The sequence below is a fragment of the Pygocentrus nattereri genome, chromosome 20 (genome assembly GCF_015220715.1).
Source record: "Pygocentrus nattereri isolate fPygNat1 chromosome 20, fPygNat1.pri, whole genome shotgun sequence".
NCBI lineage: Eukaryota > Metazoa > Chordata > Actinopteri > Characiformes > Serrasalmidae > Pygocentrus > Pygocentrus nattereri.
In genome coordinates this window covers 36,316,300-36,334,708 of record NC_051230.1, presented here as the reverse complement: position 1 = coordinate 36,334,708, position 18,409 = coordinate 36,316,300, and the positions used below count along the sequence as shown (strand labels likewise).

General features: G+C 46.6%; 1 protein-coding gene across 1 annotated transcript in view; it reads right to left on the bottom strand.

Moving 5' to 3' along the window:
- Positions 1–16,995, bottom strand: part of LOC108413618 (FYN-binding protein 1) — a 22,029-nt gene extending 5,034 nt beyond the window's left edge. The window contains exons 1-14 of the mRNA XM_037531971.1: positions 16,899–16,995; positions 11,852–13,409; positions 9,317–9,404; positions 7,591–7,655; positions 6,609–6,631; positions 6,472–6,521; positions 5,702–5,882; positions 5,186–5,345; positions 4,414–4,516; positions 4,122–4,132; positions 2,455–2,512; positions 978–1,009; positions 838–874; positions 523–610 (exon numbers count right to left, since the gene is read on the bottom strand). Of these exons, the coding sequence (XP_037387868.1) occupies positions 523–610; positions 838–874; positions 978–1,009; positions 2,455–2,512; positions 4,122–4,132; positions 4,414–4,516; positions 5,186–5,345; positions 5,702–5,882; positions 6,472–6,521; positions 6,609–6,631; positions 7,591–7,655; positions 9,317–9,404; positions 11,852–13,181 (2,226 nt within the window). The 5' untranslated portion in view covers positions 13,182–13,409; positions 16,899–16,995. The remainder of the gene's footprint in view (positions 1–522; positions 611–837; positions 875–977; positions 1,010–2,454; positions 2,513–4,121; positions 4,133–4,413; positions 4,517–5,185; positions 5,346–5,701; positions 5,883–6,471; positions 6,522–6,608; positions 6,632–7,590; positions 7,656–9,316; positions 9,405–11,851; positions 13,410–16,898) is intronic.
- Positions 16,996–18,409: the final 1,414 nt, after the last annotated feature.

Sequence of the window (18,409 nt, the reverse complement as noted above, 5' to 3'; positions counted from 1 at the left end):
AACAAAGATTGTTACTAGTATAATGACCACAATCATCACAACCATTACCAACATAATCACAACAGCCACCACAAACAGCACCGTCATCACCAGTACAATCACCACAATCATCAAAAACACCAGCACCATAATCTTCACTAATAATCACCACCATCACCAACATCACCACTGACAGACAAAAAACATTGTGGTACATGCTGAGAATCACGATATCATTTATTATATCACCTCCAACTGTGATCATCACCATCAACACAATAATCTTCATCATTACTGTAATCACCATCATCATCACTGTCAGCGATATCAACATCATCATCTCTGTAATCTTCATCATCACAGTCACCGATATCACCATCATCTCTGTAATCTTCATCATCACATTCACCGATATCATCATCTCTGTAATCATCATCAGTCACCAATATCAACCTCATCATCTCTGTAATCTTCATCATCACAGTCACCGACATCACCATCCTCATCCTCATCCTAGCAGACCGTAATCAGTTCGTATCTCACCTTAAACTTCTTGCGAAACTCTTTCAGTTCCTTCTCAAACTTCTTCTTTTTCTTTGCGTCCATTTCTTCCGTTTTGACCTGTGGAGGACTGACCGCAGACAGGACAGGAGGAAAGACCCTCTCAGCATGATTACAGTCAACATCAACACAAACACGTCAACACAGCGCAAAAGCAGTAAAACATGAGCCGAATCCGACGCCGAGCCCCGGCGATTACTGCGCTGTCCTGGTTTAACGAGAGCGAGGGCCAATCAGAGATTCACTGTTACCGTACTCGTGATCACAGAGTGCTTACAAGGTGACACACGAACTGACCTGGGCAGACTGGTCGAGATGACGTCGTCATACGTGTCTTCATCAACGGACGAGAGAGATGAGAGGAGATCAGTGAGGATGGACGAGCTAGAGCTGAACTGATATTAAACATGAATAAATATGAAAACACAGTGACTGACCTTCGTCAGCGGGAGGGGGAGGAGGAGGGAAACTGTAAACACAGAGAAAACACATCAGGATTAAAGACCTACTTCATCAGACAGGACTGAGGGGGTCTGTGTAATATCAGTCGTGAATAACGTTAAACAGCCACTAACAGTGACTTCACACCGGTCTGCAACTGAAGTGACACATTTTGGTGATCACCGTAGGGCTTGTGATAAAAGGGAATTCCTCTGATTTGATCAGATGTAAACAAAGTCATAGTGGTTTAATGTGAAATGTGTTGATCGCAGAGAAACTTAGCGACTCACATTTGGTCTAAAACCTTCTCTAAACTCTCATAAAACAGCGTCTCAGTCATCAGGCAGTGAATTCAGAACCAGTTCATGTAGGAACTTTCTGTAGGAGCTTTTAGAGGGACGTCTGGTTCCCATCACCACCACTGTGAGGAGCTTTTAGAGGGGGACGTCTGGTTCCCATCACCACCACTGTGAGGAGCTTTTAGAGGGGGACGTCTGGTTCCTATCACCACCACTGTGAGGAGCTTTTAGAGGGGGACGTCTGGTTCCTATCACCACCACTGTGAGGAGCTTTTAGAGGGGGACGTCTGGTTCCTATCACCACCACTGTGAGGAGCTTTTAGAGGGACGTCTGGTTCCCATCACCACCACTGTGAGGAGCTTTTAGAGGGGGACGTCTGGTTCCCATCACCACCACTGTGAGGAGCTTTTAGAGGGGGACGTCTGGTTCCTATCACCACCACTGTGAGGAGCTTTTAGAGGGGGACGTCTGGTTCCTATCACCTCCACTGTGAGGAGCTTTTAGAGGGGGACATCTGGTTCCCATCACCACCACTGTGAGGAGCTTTTAGAGGGAGACGTCTGGTTCCTATCACCACCACTGTGAGGAGCTTTTAGAGGGGGACGTCTGGTTCCCATCACCACCACTGTGAGGAGCTTTTAGAGGGGGACGTCTGGTTCCTATCACCACCACTGTGAGGAGCTTTTAGAGGGGGACGTCTGGTTCCTATCACCACCACTGTGAGGAGCTTTTAGAGGGGGACGTCTGGTTCCTATCACCACCACTGTGAGGAGCTTTTAGAGGGACGTCTGGTTCCCATCACCACCACTGTGAGGAGCTTTTAGAGGGGGACGTCTGGTTCCCATCACCACCACTGTGAGGAGCTTTTAGAGGGGGACGCCTGGTTCCTATCACCACCACTGTGAGGAGCTTTTAGAGGGGGACGTCTGGTTCCTATCACCTCCACTGTGAGGAGCTTTTAGAGGGGGACGTCTGGTTCCCATCACCACCACTGTGAGGAGCTTTTAGAGGGAGACGTCTGGTTCCCATCACCACCACTGTGAGGAGCTTTTAGAGGGGGACGTCTGGTTCCCATCACCACCACTGTGAGTGGCTCTGTTTACGTCTGGACCAGTTCATCTTCTTTAATCATAACTGTTATATTTTCACAGATTGAATAACAAAAAGTTTTACCCAGAATCAGAACCTCCGTCATCCACACAGTCGTAGATATCATCATCGTCCTCCGGCTCTGAGAGAGACAGCAGATTAGAGGAAGCGCATCTGCTCAACACACACACACTCATAGACACACACACAGACACACACACACACACACACACACACAGACACACACACACACACACACACACACACAGACACACACACACTCACACACACACACACTCTCTCATACGCACAGACACACACACTCTCTCACACGCAGACACACAGACACTCACACACACACAGTGACACACACACACAGACACACTCACACACAGACACACACACACACACAGACACACACACACTCACACACACGCAGACACACAGACACTCACACACACACACTGACACACTCACACGCACAGACACATACACAAACAAAACACACACACACAGACACACACTCTCACACAGACACAGATACACACACACGGACACAGACACACACACACGGACACAGACACACACACACAGACACACACTCTCACACAGATACACACTCTCACACAGATACACACACACGGACACACACACAGACACACACACGCACACAGAGACACACACAGACAGTCACACACTCAGGTAACACTTTCCTCCACTTAAACACGCACTGACACCGTGTTTATCAGCCAGTGCAGATGCCGGGGGACGATATATGACCAAAATAAGAGCCTCACTTTGGTTATCTGGACTTCAAGTGAAGGTGGACACTTTAGTTATCTTACTGTCCAACGTCTTCACCACCAAGCCGTGTAGACTTCGCCATCTTTACAAGACGACCGCATGAAAGTCCTCCTGCTCACTGCACTGACCACCAACTGCACTGACCGCTCACTCACAACCACCAACACAGAGTTTTACAGTTACTCAGTTAAACTCAGCTACACTCTGAAGTTCCTTCTCATGCTCCTACTGCTGTCGCCCTATATATATAAAAGGTAATCACACACACACTAGGGGGCAGTGAGCACACTTGCCCGGAGCGGTGGGCAGCCCTATCCACGGCACCCGGCGAGCAGTTGGGGGTTAGGTGTCTTGCTCAAGGACACCTCAGTCATGTGCTGTCGGCTCTGGGGATCAAACCGGCGACCTTCCGGTCACGAGGCTGGATCCCTGACCTCCAGCCCACGACTGCCCCTAATATATATGGTGAAACATGACATGACCGTTAATGTCAAACCTCTGTTAGAACCGTGGACAAGCTGATCTCTCACAGCTCCCCTATGGGACTGTAGCAGTCCTTACCATGAAGCTCAGCTACTGTAGAGAAGACGTTTGAAGCTAGCTAAAGGAACCTCTAGAACTTTTAACAGTTATTTTTGCCCTTACTGTGCCCTTACTGTGTACGTTCCTGTCCCACTGTTTCCACACTCTGTGTGGACTCGAGTGCTGTTGTGTGATTGGTTTATCCCACTGTCACTCCTGGTTCCGTCAACAGTTAATCTAACGTGTCCGTCCTCCAGTTCAGCTCGGGAAATCGCTGTTAGCTTAGCATTAGTATTGGGAACGCCAGCACACAGAAAGCGAAGCTAACACTAGCACACAAACCACACACGGCCTTTAACGAGACCGATGACTGCCGGACAACAGATTCACAAAGTCTGAGAGAAACACAACAGCACTGCTCTTACCTTGAGTCGGACTGAAAGGAGAGAGACAACGATAATGAAATGATTACTCAGCCAATAAACTCACCTGCTAATCCTCGCCAGGCTCCGCCCACAAACGCGCTCTTCCGCAGCCTGTGGTGTGAAATTCCCGCGACCCTAACCCGGAGCCGCGGGGATCTCCACGTTTCTCATTAGACTGAATGAATAACTGACTGAACAGTCAAAGAACTCATTTGTGGGCGGAGCCTAAATGGGACAGACAGGATATTTTAAAAGAGCTGTTAAATGGATTATAGTGATTTAGTGTGCGCACCTGTTGGGCTGATCAGGAGCGCCTACATCATCATAAACGTCCTGAGTGATCGCCTGCTGATCGTTACCCTCAAGGGCCACCAGATCAGTCTTCACGTAGCCATCTACACACACACACACACACACACAGATTTGGGGAGTTTTGATTGAGGAATACTTACAGGCTTCTAATACGTCGGTAAATGGGAATGGGCGGGGCTTGTGCATCTGGGTGTATCCTACCAGATTAAAGTGGGTGGGAGGGGCTTATACACCTGGGTGCATCCCACCAGAGTAAAGTAGGGAGGGTTGGGGTTTATGTATCTGAGTGCATCCCATCAGAATGAAGTGGGTGGGAAGGGGCGTGGCTGATGCAACTGGCTGCATCCTATCAGAATAAAGTGGGAAGGGGCGGTGCTTATACATCTGGGTGTATCATATCAGACTGAAGAGACTGAGAAGGGGCAGAGCTCGTGCATCTAGAAACATTTCCCAAAGTAAAGTGGGCGGGAAGGGGTGGGGCTTACGCAACTGGGGCCATCCTACCACAGTAAAGTGGATGGGGGAGCCTTGTGCTTCATGTTGCAGCCAATCAGAACACAGTAGACAGGAAGGGGCAGAGCTTACACGTCTGAGTGCATCGCTTCAGAGTAAAGTGGGTGGGAAGGGGTGGGGCTTATGAATCTGGGTGTAGCCTGTCAGAGAACAGTGTGCAAGGAGTGGGAGGAGCTAGTTCACCTGGTGTATACACACACACACACACACACACACACACAGTTTCCACGGTAACTCACAGTATCCTTGGCTGTCCCTGGCGAGCCAGCATCCGTCAGGATTGCCGATCATGCGAATGATCTCCAGCGGCTCTCCTCTGTCCAGCTCCAGGTCAGTTTTACTGCCTTTACAGTCCGCTTTGGCCGTGCCCCTCAGCTGGACCACCACCGGACCCTTCAGCTGTTCACACACGCAGGCTGGTATTAATTAGCATTAACATGCCAACACAACTGCTGTAGGACTAGAACCTGTTCTGAGAACCGCAGCACCGGCTGTGACACTCACACGCAACTAGCTGCAGCGCAAGCTGCCTGCAATGTGATTTCCATGCAGCGTAACAGTTACGAGAGGCTCTTCAACTCAGCAGTGAAGCGTGGCTCAGTCGGGGGGCCGGGTGGGGGTCTCAGGACGCTTTGTATTATATAACTCACTATATAACCGTAACTGCAGTTTCGAGCAGCTAAAGAATAAAACTCCACCGATTCTCCTTTAATAAACGATCGTTTTGACAGCTGGACTAAAATCACCACTCCCACCTTAAACTTCTTCCTGGCCTCCTGCTCTCTCTTCTCCATCTCCTTCTTCTCCTTCCTCTCCCGCTCGGCCTTCTCCTTCTCCTCCTTCTTCATCTTCTTCTGCTGCTTCTTTAACTCCTTATCTGTCTTTGGCTTGTCTGAGTCTTTGGTTTCACCTGGTTTCTCATTTTCTGCATCCAGCCTGTTTGATTTGGAAAGGAAAAGGAAAGAAAACGGCTGAACGGGCGGGGCTAAACTGCTGTAAGATTAATGGACAGGGCTAACCTGCTGTAGGCTGAGTGGGTGGGGCTAAACTGCTGTAAGATTAATGGACAGGGCTAACCTGCTGTAGGCTGAGTGGGTGGGGCTAAACTGCTGTAGGCTGTATGGGTGGGGCTAAACTGCTGTAGGCTAAGTGGGTGGGGCCAAACTGCTATAGGCTGAATGGGTGTGGCTAAACTGCTTTAGCTGAATGGGTGGGACTAAGCTGTTGTAGGCTGAATGGGTGGGGCTAAACTGCTGTAGGCTGAGTGGGTGGGGCTAAACTGCTGTAGGCTGAATGGGTGTGGCTAAACTGCTGTAGGCTGAGTGGGTGGGGCTAAACTGCTGTAGGCTGAGTGGGTGGGGCTAAACTGCTGTAGGCTGAATGGGCAGGGCTGAACTGCTGTAGGCTGAGTGGGGGGGGCTAAACTGCTGTAGGCTGAGTGGGTGGGGCTAAACTGCTGTAGGCTGAATGGGCAGGGCTGAACTGCTGTAGGCTGAGTGGGCGGGGCTGCAGCAGGTCCTCTCACCATCTGTCCTCAATGTCCTCATAAGTCTCCGAATCCTCATCATCCTCATCCTTAAGGACACAGAAAGACGGGAATTAGGATCTTATTCCAGTTTGAATCTGCGTTACTCTGTTTACACTCAGTAGAAGCAGATTTACCTCAGCCTCCTCACTGATTTGGCCTAAAACGGAAAGCAGAGCGACATTAGAAACACATTCATCTAAAATCACCACTACAGAGTCCACAACAGAGGCGTAAAGAGCCCATATCCTGTTCCATCCTCGTAGTTTTATTCATCAAACCATCAGTGCAGTTTTAAAGCACGAAAAACAGCCAGAATTTATTTCCACTTGACCATTTTCCTCACGTTACATATTTATGTTTACAAAAGTCGTCTCACCCTCGGATTTCAGAAAAGTGAGAAAAATTCAGTTTTCCGTGATATCGGCTCTTTAATATCGGCAAGCCTGCAACATTTTTCAACCCGTTCTCCATCTGCTGTGTCTGTACTGCGCTTTGACATTAGGGGCGGGGCTAACCCACAAAGTCAACATATGCAAATGTGTTTGGTTTTGTGACATCACAAAAGCAAAACATTCAAAATGGGCTGTTCTGCAGTTCAGTTTTCATATTTGAATGGTTCGTTTTGAAATGTAAACAATGATTACACATTAGATCAAACCTTTTGTTTGGAAACAAAGCGAGGAAAATGATTTTTTCCGTAATATGTGCCCTTTAATGCGTTCTACAGCTATACGTGCTGGACACAAACATGACAGAACTCAGCATCTGCCGACTGACGTCTATTATACTGAGGTCAGAGTGGGGTGGTTTCCTGCTCTTTCCTAAGTTCAGGGAAATGTGTTGGAGTTCCTGTCTGTGGAGCTACTCTACAGATCCAGCAGATGGAGATCCGGATGAAGAACCCTGGATTTCTCCTGGGAGTGTGCAGTGTTTATCAGTGCATGCGCTGTAGACCACTGTGGTCCTGGAGGCCCACAGCCCTGCAGTGCTTTTCTAGCCACTTTAACTCAGTAACGCTGGATCAGGCGCGACATCAGCAGGTAAAACACTGCAACACGCAGGCCGGCGGGCTTCCAGGACCAGGGCTGAGGAACACTGCAGCGGACAGACGGACACCTGGTTTGGACTGAGATGGTTTCATCATTCCAACGTCATCATAACTCTCCTCCTCCACCACCCTCCTGTACACAAACACACACAGTTTTCAGGGTAAGATGCAGAAAAACGTCCAAACTGAATTGTGTGTCTAAATAATAACTACATTTAAATAAAATAACCAACTGACAGTCACAGCTGCAGATTTATGAACTATTGAGAACTTAATCCACTCATTAACTTAATCCACTGGCTAGGCTGGTCAGCGATGGTCAGCTGATATAAATTCTCACCTTGTGCCAACACTGAGGATAAAAACATGAGGCTAACTGACGGCTACAAAGCAGCTACAAGGTGCTTCCACTGACCGAAACGTCCTTCAGAAATGGCAGTTAAGGGGAACTGTGAAGTTGAAGCCGGTTCTGAAGGATTAAGATAGACCTGCGCGTAGGCTGGTCAGAAGTGCAAAGCAAAACCCCCACATGACAGCAAAGCCCTGCAGGAGGGTCCAGCTGATACAGGAGGGGTGGAGCACTGTTCTACTGCGCAGCACAAGCATGATCTGCATGGAAGGGTCATCGGGAGGAACCCTCGCCTGCGTCTAGATCAGCCCGAGTACTGATGAAGGAGCAGCATTTGATGAAAGGAACACCGTGCTAAGTGTCGAGCAACGGGGCAGATCTACTATTCTTATGGGGTTCCTAAAATTGCTAGTGCAGAATAATAAAGTTAGGAAAGTGACACTAAGGCCCAGTCTCATTTCTGCTTTTTACCCCTACCCCTTGTTCTCGAGTGTCCCCCCTTGTTACTGAGCTACAGGGCAGTGGTTGAGATCTTCCTCTGAAATGAGACCCTCTAATAAAAGAGCATCACTTCATTAACAGCTGCTAGCGCCGCTCTGTAGGCGACCCTGCCCGTCTGCAGGGGCAGCAGAGGAGGGGAAAGTTCAGCTCCTCACTGCTGGGCTTTAGTTACATTTAGGGCACCCTGGTTTATTTATTACCAGGGAACTGCTAATATGCACTTATTAGACTTATTAGGGCGTCTAAATGACAAATTACAGAATATGGCCAGGGGTGTGCAAACTTTTACACAACTGTGTATATTGTTTCGATGTCACCAATACACTTCTCTAAACATAACACCCCCCCCCCCCCCCAATACAGCGTGTGCACTTCCTCTTCCTCAACACCACTATCTATCAACTGAGCTAATTCAAGCCTGTAAAACTGACCGCAGCGCTAAGCCGCCTTTAGCGTCCATCCCGTTACGTCCCTGCGCTGCACTCGGCTCTGCTGCTTCACTGAGACGCTGAGCGCTGCATTAAAGCGACACTTCAGTGAAAAATCAACCCCAAACAAATGTGGTCGATCAGAGGCTGAAGTCTGCTATTTTACTTTTAGCACTGGAGCTAAGAGGCTAATAAGCTAACAGGAAGCTAAAAAGTAACATAAGCTTATATCCCACCAATTAGCATGGTGCTAACTACAGGCCTGAACCACCACACCCTCGCCACAAACGTGCTAGTGAAGCTGCCTTCTAATCCAAACGTTCCAGTCCACCTTAAATGGCGCCGCGGCTACGTTCTCCTGCCTGAGGCCTCAGAGCTCCGGTGATGAAACCGAGCAAGCAGACCTGAGACCCCCAGCGCGACGGGGCTGCTGTGACATTTCGACCGCTGGCTGAAGTTTCAGATTAATAGCAGCGAAACAGGGGCAGAGCTTTATCTCCTACAGGAGTCACTCACAGTGGAAGTGGTGGGACTGGTGGTGGGACTGCTGGAGGGTCCGGTGGAGGAGGTGGAGGGAACTCATCACCACCGGAGCTGACGGAACCTGAGGAACCGTACAAACAGAACACCAGCCTCAGCAGGGACCTCATTCACTCAGTAAACACTACTGTGTGGGTAGAAGGATGGGTTTAAGACAGATTTAGGGGTTAGCGCTGGTTTAGAGATGGTTCAGGGTAGATTTAGGGGTTTAGGGTTGAATTTAAGGGTTTACGGTAGACGTAGGAGTTTAGGATCAGATTTAAGAGTGTTTCAAGGTTTTAGGGTAGATTTAGCAGATTAGGGTTTGGTTGAAAGATGGTTGAGGGTAGATTAAGGGGTTTTAGGTTGGGTTTAGAGATGCTTTAGGGTAGATTAAGGGGTTTAAGTTTGGGTTCAGTAGTGTTTCAAGGGTTTAGGGAGGAGTTTTGGGTATATTTTGGGGCTTAGGGATTGGGTTTAGGATATTTGGGTGAGTCAGGTTCAAGAGTGTTAAAGCATTTATAAATGGATTTAGAATATTTTTAAGGGTTTACAACTGGGTTTAGGGTTTTTCTATGGGTTTGGAATTGGGTTTAGGATAGTGTTTGGGGTTTAGAATTGGGTTTAGGATAGTACTAGGGGTTTAGAATTAGGTTTAGGATAGTGGTAAGTTTAAGAGTCAATTAATAGTCATGATAAGATTTAAGGATCAATAAGGTTTAAGATCAATTAAGGGTCAGGATAAATTTGAGCCAATTAGGAGTATAACTAGGTTTAGGTAGGTAGTCAGGGTCAAGACTACATTTAGGTGTTTATTAAGAGCCTGACCTAGAGCTAGGGTTTCAGCAAGGGTGAGGACTAGGTTCATGGGTTTATGATTTAAGGTTTGAGTAAGGTTCAGGACTAGGTCTATGGGTTTATGATTTAAGGTTGGAGCAAGGGTGAGGACTAGGTTCATGGGTTTATGATTTAAGGTTTGAGTAAGGTTCAGGACTAGGTCTATGGGTTTATGATTTAAGGTTTGAGCAAGGGTGAGGACTAGGTTCATGGGTTTATGATTTAAGGTTTGAGTAAGGTTCAGGACTAGGTCTATGGGTTTATGATTTAAGGTTTGAGCAAGGGTGAGGACTAGGTTCCTGGGTTTATGATTTAAGGTTTGAGTAAGGGTCAGGACTAGGTCTATGGGTTTATGATTTAAGGTTTGAGCAAGGGTCAGGACTAGGTCTATGGGTTTATGATTTAAGGTTTAAGTAAGGGTCAGGACTAGATCTATGGGTTTATGATTTAAGGTCTGAGTAAGGGTCAGGACTAGGTCTATGGGTTTATGATTTAAGGTTTGAGTAAGGGTCAGGACTAGGTCTATGGGTTTATGATTTAAGGTCTGAGCAAGGGTCAGGACTAGGTCTATGGGTTTATGATTTAAGGTTTGAGTAAGGGTCAGGACTAGGTCTATGGGTTTATGATTTAAGGTTTGAGTAAGGGTCAGGACTAGGTCTAAGGGTTTAGGATTTAAGGTTTGAGTAAGGGTCAGGATTAGGTCTATGGGTTTAGGATTTATGGTTTGAGTAAGGGTCAGGTCTAGGTCTATGGGTTTAGGATTTAAGGTTTGAGTAATGGTGAGGACTAGGTTCATGGGTTTATGATTTAAGGTTAGAGTAAGGGTCAGGACTAGATTAATTGGTTTATGATTTAAGGTTTGAGAAAGGGTGAGGACTAGGTCTATGGGTTTATGATTTAAGGTTTGAGTAAGGGTCAGGACTAGGTCTATGGGTTTATGATTTAAGGTTTGAGTAAGGGTCAGGACTAGATCTATGGGTTTATGATTTAAGGTTTGAGCAAAGGTCAGGACTAGGTCTATGGATTTATGATTTAAGGTTTGAGTAAGGGTCAGGACTAGGTCTATGGGTTTATGATTTAAGGTTTGAGCAAGGGTCAGGACTAGGTCTATGGGTTTATGATTTAAGGTTTGAGTAAGGGTCAGGACTAGATCTATGGGTTTATGATTTAAGGTTTGAGTAAGGGTCAGGACTAGGTCTATGGGTTTATGATTTAAGGTTTGAGTAAGGGTCAGGACTAGGTCTATGGGTTTATGATTTAAGGTCTGAGCAAGGGTCAGGACTAGGTCTATGGGTTTATGATTTAAGGTTTGAGTAAGGGTCAGGACTAGGTCTATGGGTTTATGATTTAAGGTTTGAGTAAGGGTGAGAACTAGGTCTATGGGTTTATGATTTAAGGTCTGAGCAAGGGTCAGGACTAGGTCTATGGGTTTATGATTTAAGGTTTGAGTAAGGGTCAGGACTAGGTCTATGGGTTTATGATTTAAGGTTTGAGTAAGGGTGAGAACTAGGTCTATGGGTTTATGATTTAAGGTTTGAGTAAGGGTCAGGACTAGGTCTATGGGTTTATGATTTAAGGTTTGAGTAAGGGTGAGAACTAGGTCTATGGGTTTATGATTTAAGGTTTGAGTAAGGGTCAGGACTATGTTGTGTAACTCCAGTAATCTCCCGCTGTATCAATAAGAGATGACCTCACCATGGTTCTTGAACTGCTGCAGGTCCACAAGAGGTGGCCTCCTGGGCTTTGCCGGACAAATTCCCAAAGACACCTTGCTCGGCAAAGGCTTCTTCTTTGGCTGGGCATCCACATCATGGATGGAACTTACGGAACTACGAGGAGCGCCTATGACACTGGGGGTGGAGACTTCTTTAGGTGAGTCTGAATCGTTCTGCCTGCCCAGGAACAGCTTCTTCTGCATGTGAACGAGCCCTGCATTGTTGGGGGTGGAGCCTGTGTTATTGTTGGTGGGGCTTTGGCTGGAAGGTTCGTTCTGTGGCTCTGGTTCGCTCTGTTTAACCGGAGACGGCTTCATCCAGGGAGACGGAGGTTTTGGACCAGATGCGGCAGGGAATTTCGGTTGTTTTTCCTCAGCAGCTGATGGCGTCCGTGCAGCAGGGAATTTTGATATTTTGTCTCCATCCGATGGTGTAATCCGTGCACCAGGGAATTTTGGTGTATTCTGTCCATCAGTTGGCGTAATCCGTGCACCAGGGAATTTTGGCGCAGCAGGGAATTTTTCTCCATCGGTAGGCGTGATCCGTGCACCAGGGAATTTTGCCGCAGCGGGGAATTTTTCTCCGTCGGGAGGCGTGATCCGTGAACCAGGGAATTTTGGTGTATTTTCTCCATCAGCCGGCGTAATCCGTGCACCAGGGAATTTTGGTGTTTTGTCTCCGTCAGCTGATGTGATCCGTGCACCAGGGATTTTCGGTGTTTTGTCTCCATCAGCTGATGTGATCCGTGCACCAGGGAATTTCTGTGTTTTGTCTCCATCAGCTGATGTGATCCGTGCACCAGGGAATTTCGGTGTTTTGTCTCCATCAGCTGGTGTGATCCGTGCACCAGGGAATTTCGGTGTTTTGTCTCCATCAGCTGGTGTGATCCGTGCACCAGGGAATTTCGGTGTTTTGTCTCCATCAGCTGGTGTGATCCGTGCACCAGGGAATTTCGGTGTTTTGTCTCCATCAGCTGGTGTGATCCGTGCACCAGGGAATTTCGGTGTTTTGTCTCCATCAGCTGGTGTGATCCGTGCACCAGGGAATTTCGGTGTTTTGTCTCCATCAGCTGGTGTGATCCGTGCACCAGGGAATTTAGGTGTTTTTTCTCCCTCAGGTGTCAGGTTCCGAGCCCCGGTAAATTGTGCCAGTTTGGGGGTGGTAGAGGGGGAAGGTCGTGACCCACTGTCCTGCCCACCTTTCTCTAGCGCCTCCTTCAAGGCAGAGATGGAATTAGCTGGTTTGCTGGGTGATGAAGTGGAACCAGGAAACTTCCCTGGTGGGACAGGTGGTTTAAACCTCGTATCCATGGAGGCAGTGTTGATGCTGGGCTTATTGGGGGGTGGTTTGGGTTTGAGGTTGAGGCTGGAGTTCGGGGGAGTGGGTATGTCAGGGGGTTGGTGGTGGGGGAAGGGTCTTTGCTCCACCTGAGGATGGCTGAGGGCTCCAAAGCCAGGTTTATTCCGCAGAGGGGGTGCGGATGTGTCAGCGGGACCGTTAAACCGAGACTTCAGACCGTGGAAGTTACTGTGCGAGCCCTGCAGAGCCGGAAACACACACACATGCAGGAGTAAGGGGCTTGGCTAATTCTGGGATTATGAGGATCTATAAAACACCATGATTTAGGTACTCAGTTGAGGTGCGAAAGCAGCATAAGACACATCGCACAATCCAAAATATCAACAAAGATGAGAAGCAAAATGAATGAAATCAACTAAAAATAAACACAAATTACACTTAGTCCTATTCGCAGAGCAGGTCTTCTCGTTATTTTTTGTTTTCCACATTTTGGCACAATAATGGAGATAGGAATTAGTTCTGAAATACTCCAACGTTCAGTTTTCTCAATGAGCGCTCAAACGCCACAACAAAACACTGATAATGTGCTCTGGCAGTTGGTCTGAGGGTGCCTTTGGGAGAGGCCGGCGAGTATTTTTAACTGCTGACTGAAACCACATGTGTAAGTATTTACACATTTAGAGGCATGTCACTGCTTTAGGTGTGAAAAAAGCCTGAGCACACATCTCTGAACACAGGGCTCGACACCAACCCTGCACAAAATTATAATACAACATAACAATAATACAGCAGAACACACAGAACACGTTCTGAACCATAACGTTAGTGTGAGTGTTAGTGCTGTAAACACAAAATAAATTCATAAACTGAAGATAAACACGCGGTAGAGTCACAAACTCAGTACAGCCAAGAGCAGAAACACAGAACACTGATTGCTATGGAATCTCTAACGGTTGCTAGGGGGTTGCAATGGACCCAGAGATGGTTGCTAAGGTGTTGCTAGGCAGTTGCCATGGTGTCCTTGGTGGTTGCTAGGATGCTGCCAGTCCGTTACTATGGATGCTGGGATGTTGTTAGTGCACTGTCCATACATTTCCGCCCTTCATTTTCTATGGTGTTGACAGGTGGTTGCTAGGATCTTGCTAACTAATTTCTATGGTATCTGTGGTGGTTGCTAGGCAGTTGCTATGGTATCACAGGGAGTTGCTCAGGTGCTCCTAGGTGGGTTCTACTGTGTTGCTATGGAATCCTTGATGGCTGCTAGATGGTTGCTAAGGTGTTGCTAGGCAGATGCTACGATATCTCACATGGTAGCACCATTTACTCAGAAGTAAAGTGAAGGGTAGTGTAAGTACAGTAATCCATACTGTAGAGATCAGTGATTAGTAATCTGTGATCGATTACTGTTTTGAAGTTTGCACTCCAACACTGGCCTTGCTGGCCCTCTTATCAGACATGCAGAGGAAATGCAGGCAGGCAAGAAAAGCTGTGTGAGGCATCACAGGAAATGAGCAGATGATCATATACAAAGGAAGACACTGGGGTGGGGGTCAAGACCACATGCCTTTGCTTTAATGTTAGAGGATTCAGCAAACAGCTAAAGAGTCCAGGTAGAAAACTGATTCAGCCTTATGAGAAACTGTAGAACAGACTCGGTTTATATCACAATACCTACATTTAGAGCCGGTTATTCATTCAGTCTAATGAGAAACTGTAGAACGGACTCGGTTTATATCACAATACCTACATTTAGAGCCGGTTATTCATTCAGCCTAATGAGAAACTGTAGAACGGACTCGGTTTATATCACAATACCTACATTTAGAGTCGGTTATTCATTCAGCCTAATGAGAAACTGTAGAACGGACTCGGTTTATATCACAATACCTACATTTAGAGCCGGTTATTCATTCAGTCTAATGAGAAACTGTAGAACGGACTCGGTTTATATCACAATACCTACATTTAGAGCCGGTTATTCATTCAGTCTAATGAGAAACTGTAGAACGGACTCGGTTTATATCACAATACCTACATTTAGAGCCGGTTATTCATTCAGTCTAATGAGAAACTGTAGAACGGACTCGGTTTATATCACAATACCTACATTTAGAGTCGGTTATTCATTCAGTCTAATGAGAAACTGTAGAACGGACTCGGTTTATATCACAATACCTACATTTAGAGTCGGTTATTCATTCAGTCTAATGAGAAACTGTAGAACGGACTCGGTTTATATCACAATACCTACATTTAGAGTCGGTTATTCATTCAGTCTAACGAGAAACTGTAGAACGGACTCGGTTTATATCACAATACCTACATTTAGAGTCGGTTATTCATTCAGTCTAATGAGAAACTGTAGAACAGACTCGGTTTATATCACAATACCTACAATTAGAGTCGGTTATTCATTCAGTCTAATGAGAAACTGTAGAACGGACTCGGTTTATATCACAATACCTACATTTAGAGTCGGTTATTCATTCAGTCTAATGAGAAACTGTAGAACGGACTCGGTTTATATCACAATACCTACATTTAGAGTCGGTTATTCATTCAGCCTAACGAGAAACTGTAGAACAGACTCGGTTTATATCACAATACCTACATTTAGAGTCGGTTATTCATTCAGCCTAACGAGAAACTGTAGAACAGACTCGGTTTATATCACAATACCTACATTTAGAGTCGGTTATTCATTCAGCCTAACGAGAAACTGTAGAACAGACTCGGTTTATATCACAATACCTACATTTAGAGTCGGTTATTCATTCAGCCTAACGAGAAACTGTAGAACAGACTCGGTTTATATCACAATACCTACATTTAGAGTCGGTTATTCATTCAGCCTAATGAGAAACTGTAGAACAGACTCGGTTTATATCACAATACCTACATTTAGAGTCGGTTATTCATTCAGCCTAACGAGAAACTGTAGAACAGACTCGGTTTATATCACAATACCTACATTTAGAGTCGGTTATTCATTCAGCCTAATGAGAAACTGTAGAACGGACTCGGTTTATATCACAATACCTACATTTAGAGCTGGTTATTCATTCACCCTAATGAGAAACTGTAGAACAGACTCGGTTTATATCACAATACCTACATTTAGAGTCGGTTTTTCATTCAGTCTAATGAGAAACTGTAGAACGGACTTGGGAGTGAGGAACTGAACTGAATTATTGACCCACATCCAAACCCTTGAGTTTCAGAGGTTAAGAAGCTTCCACTTCCACATGAATTACCGGGTTTTTCCAGTGCAAGTTAAAGTCTGCAGCATTTCCAATAGGACTCCAGGACTAACACAGTCTAATGTAGTAGTTAATGGTAGCTTCAGTCACCAGGTTAGCACGGTGCTATCTGTATGTCTAAATCTTCTCTCGCCACAAAGCGTGTGGTTTTCAGTTTCTCGAAGAGACCTGATTCTGTGGTTTCTGACACCGTATGACCCACTGTTACCTATAAACATGGACTCCAGTACACTAGCACAGCTAAAAACACACTAGCAGCCATCATGAAGCCTGAATTTGTCCATGTTAGCAGATAACAGTGGGTCAGACTGTAACTCAAGGAGGACAGAAGCTCAACGAGGACAGAAGCAAACATGATATGATTTGCACAGCGCTAATAGGTGGCTACCAGCTTTATTATTGTTAGCTACACTAGCTTCACAGCTAAAGTGCCAAACAGACACCAGACATGTCCCACTGGAACATTACCTGAATCTGGAAGCTGTGGTCCAGCGACCTCACTCGAGCTGCACTGCGCTGAGAGTCTGCAGAGCCAAATTCAGCTCGAGGCTCTTCTCTAGAGGAAGTCAGTCATCTCTCATTGCTTTGATAATGCAGAAGTGTGAAGAGAGCACCTAAATCACCCAGCAGCCCAGAGCAAGGCGCTAACGCTGACCCAGAGTCAGCTCTTTCCTCAATGTATACTGCATGTCTAAAAGTATAGTAGCATCCTGCTACAAGCTGGTGCTGACACTGAGACTCCAGAGGTGCAACAAAGGCTCACGGTGTACAGGTAGTGGTATTTAGAAATGGAGGTCTGTTCTTGTCTTACTCTCTGTTGACACCACACTGATGTCAGAAGTGGGACAGTAACCCCAACCCCCCCAACCCCACGTTGTTGCAACATGGCATGACAGTGGAGGCTGGCAAGCAAAATTGAAAGCGAAAGCAAAACTATTGAAGGTGTCAGTGCAGGTACGCTGTGACGAGCAGAGGAGCAGTTGGTGAGTCAGTGGTGCGACAGAGAGGACACTATCCCAGACTGCGCTGCGAGCCTGGGCCATGTGGGTCAAATGCGGCCTGGACTACAGACGGCTCATCACATTCAGCACCACTGAATCACTGATATCTCTGATATGGACAGAGCAGGCACATCACACAGCTGTAGGGTGACCATCATCCAGCTCAGGTCAGTCGGGGTGAAGCGTGTGGCTAGTTGTGACGTCCTCCGCGAGTTCGTGTGTTCTGTATCTGTCCTCTTTCTGCTGATGTGTTCTTGCAGCAGATTGTGGCTACGTCGATGTTTCCTCCTCTGCTGATGATGCAGTATGCATTCCTTCCAATTGTTTAATAAGTTGCAGGCATGGAGCTCCACTAAACACAGATCTGCCCTCCAACCATAATCGGACACAAGTACCCCAGCTACTTCTCCAACAGCCCCGACTGGCTGAATCAGATGCAGATGGTTGGGGGCAGCATGCTAAATGCAGGTAGGAATGAAAATGTGCAGGAAAGTAGATTCCTAGGACTAGGGTTGGTGACCACTGCTTTGGGTCAAAACTTCTACGATGATGAAAAACATTCGGTCAGTTGGCCCCAAACTGTAGTCTGGTACTGTATTTACTGTTGTGCACTGCAGTGGTCACCAACCGTCCTCCTAGAGGTCTACTTTTCAACCTGCACCCGCTTACCTAACATGAAGCGTTTTTACCTCCAAATCACAACTTGAAAGATATTCAATATTCAAAGTACGAGCCATTTTATTGTAGTCTACATTATCAGTATTGTCTGAAGAAGCGTCACAATATTATTCAGTAAAATCAATCTAATTAAATATTTTCCCCTAATTGTTCAGCCCTAAAGCACCTGATCAAGACATCCATCAGCTGGAGCAGGTGTAGCAGGCAGGGGGAGGCTGGTTCCCAGGACCAGGGTTGGAGACCAGCGTCCCGCTGTACGAACGCTGAAAGTGCTACAATACATTAGGCAAACATATAATC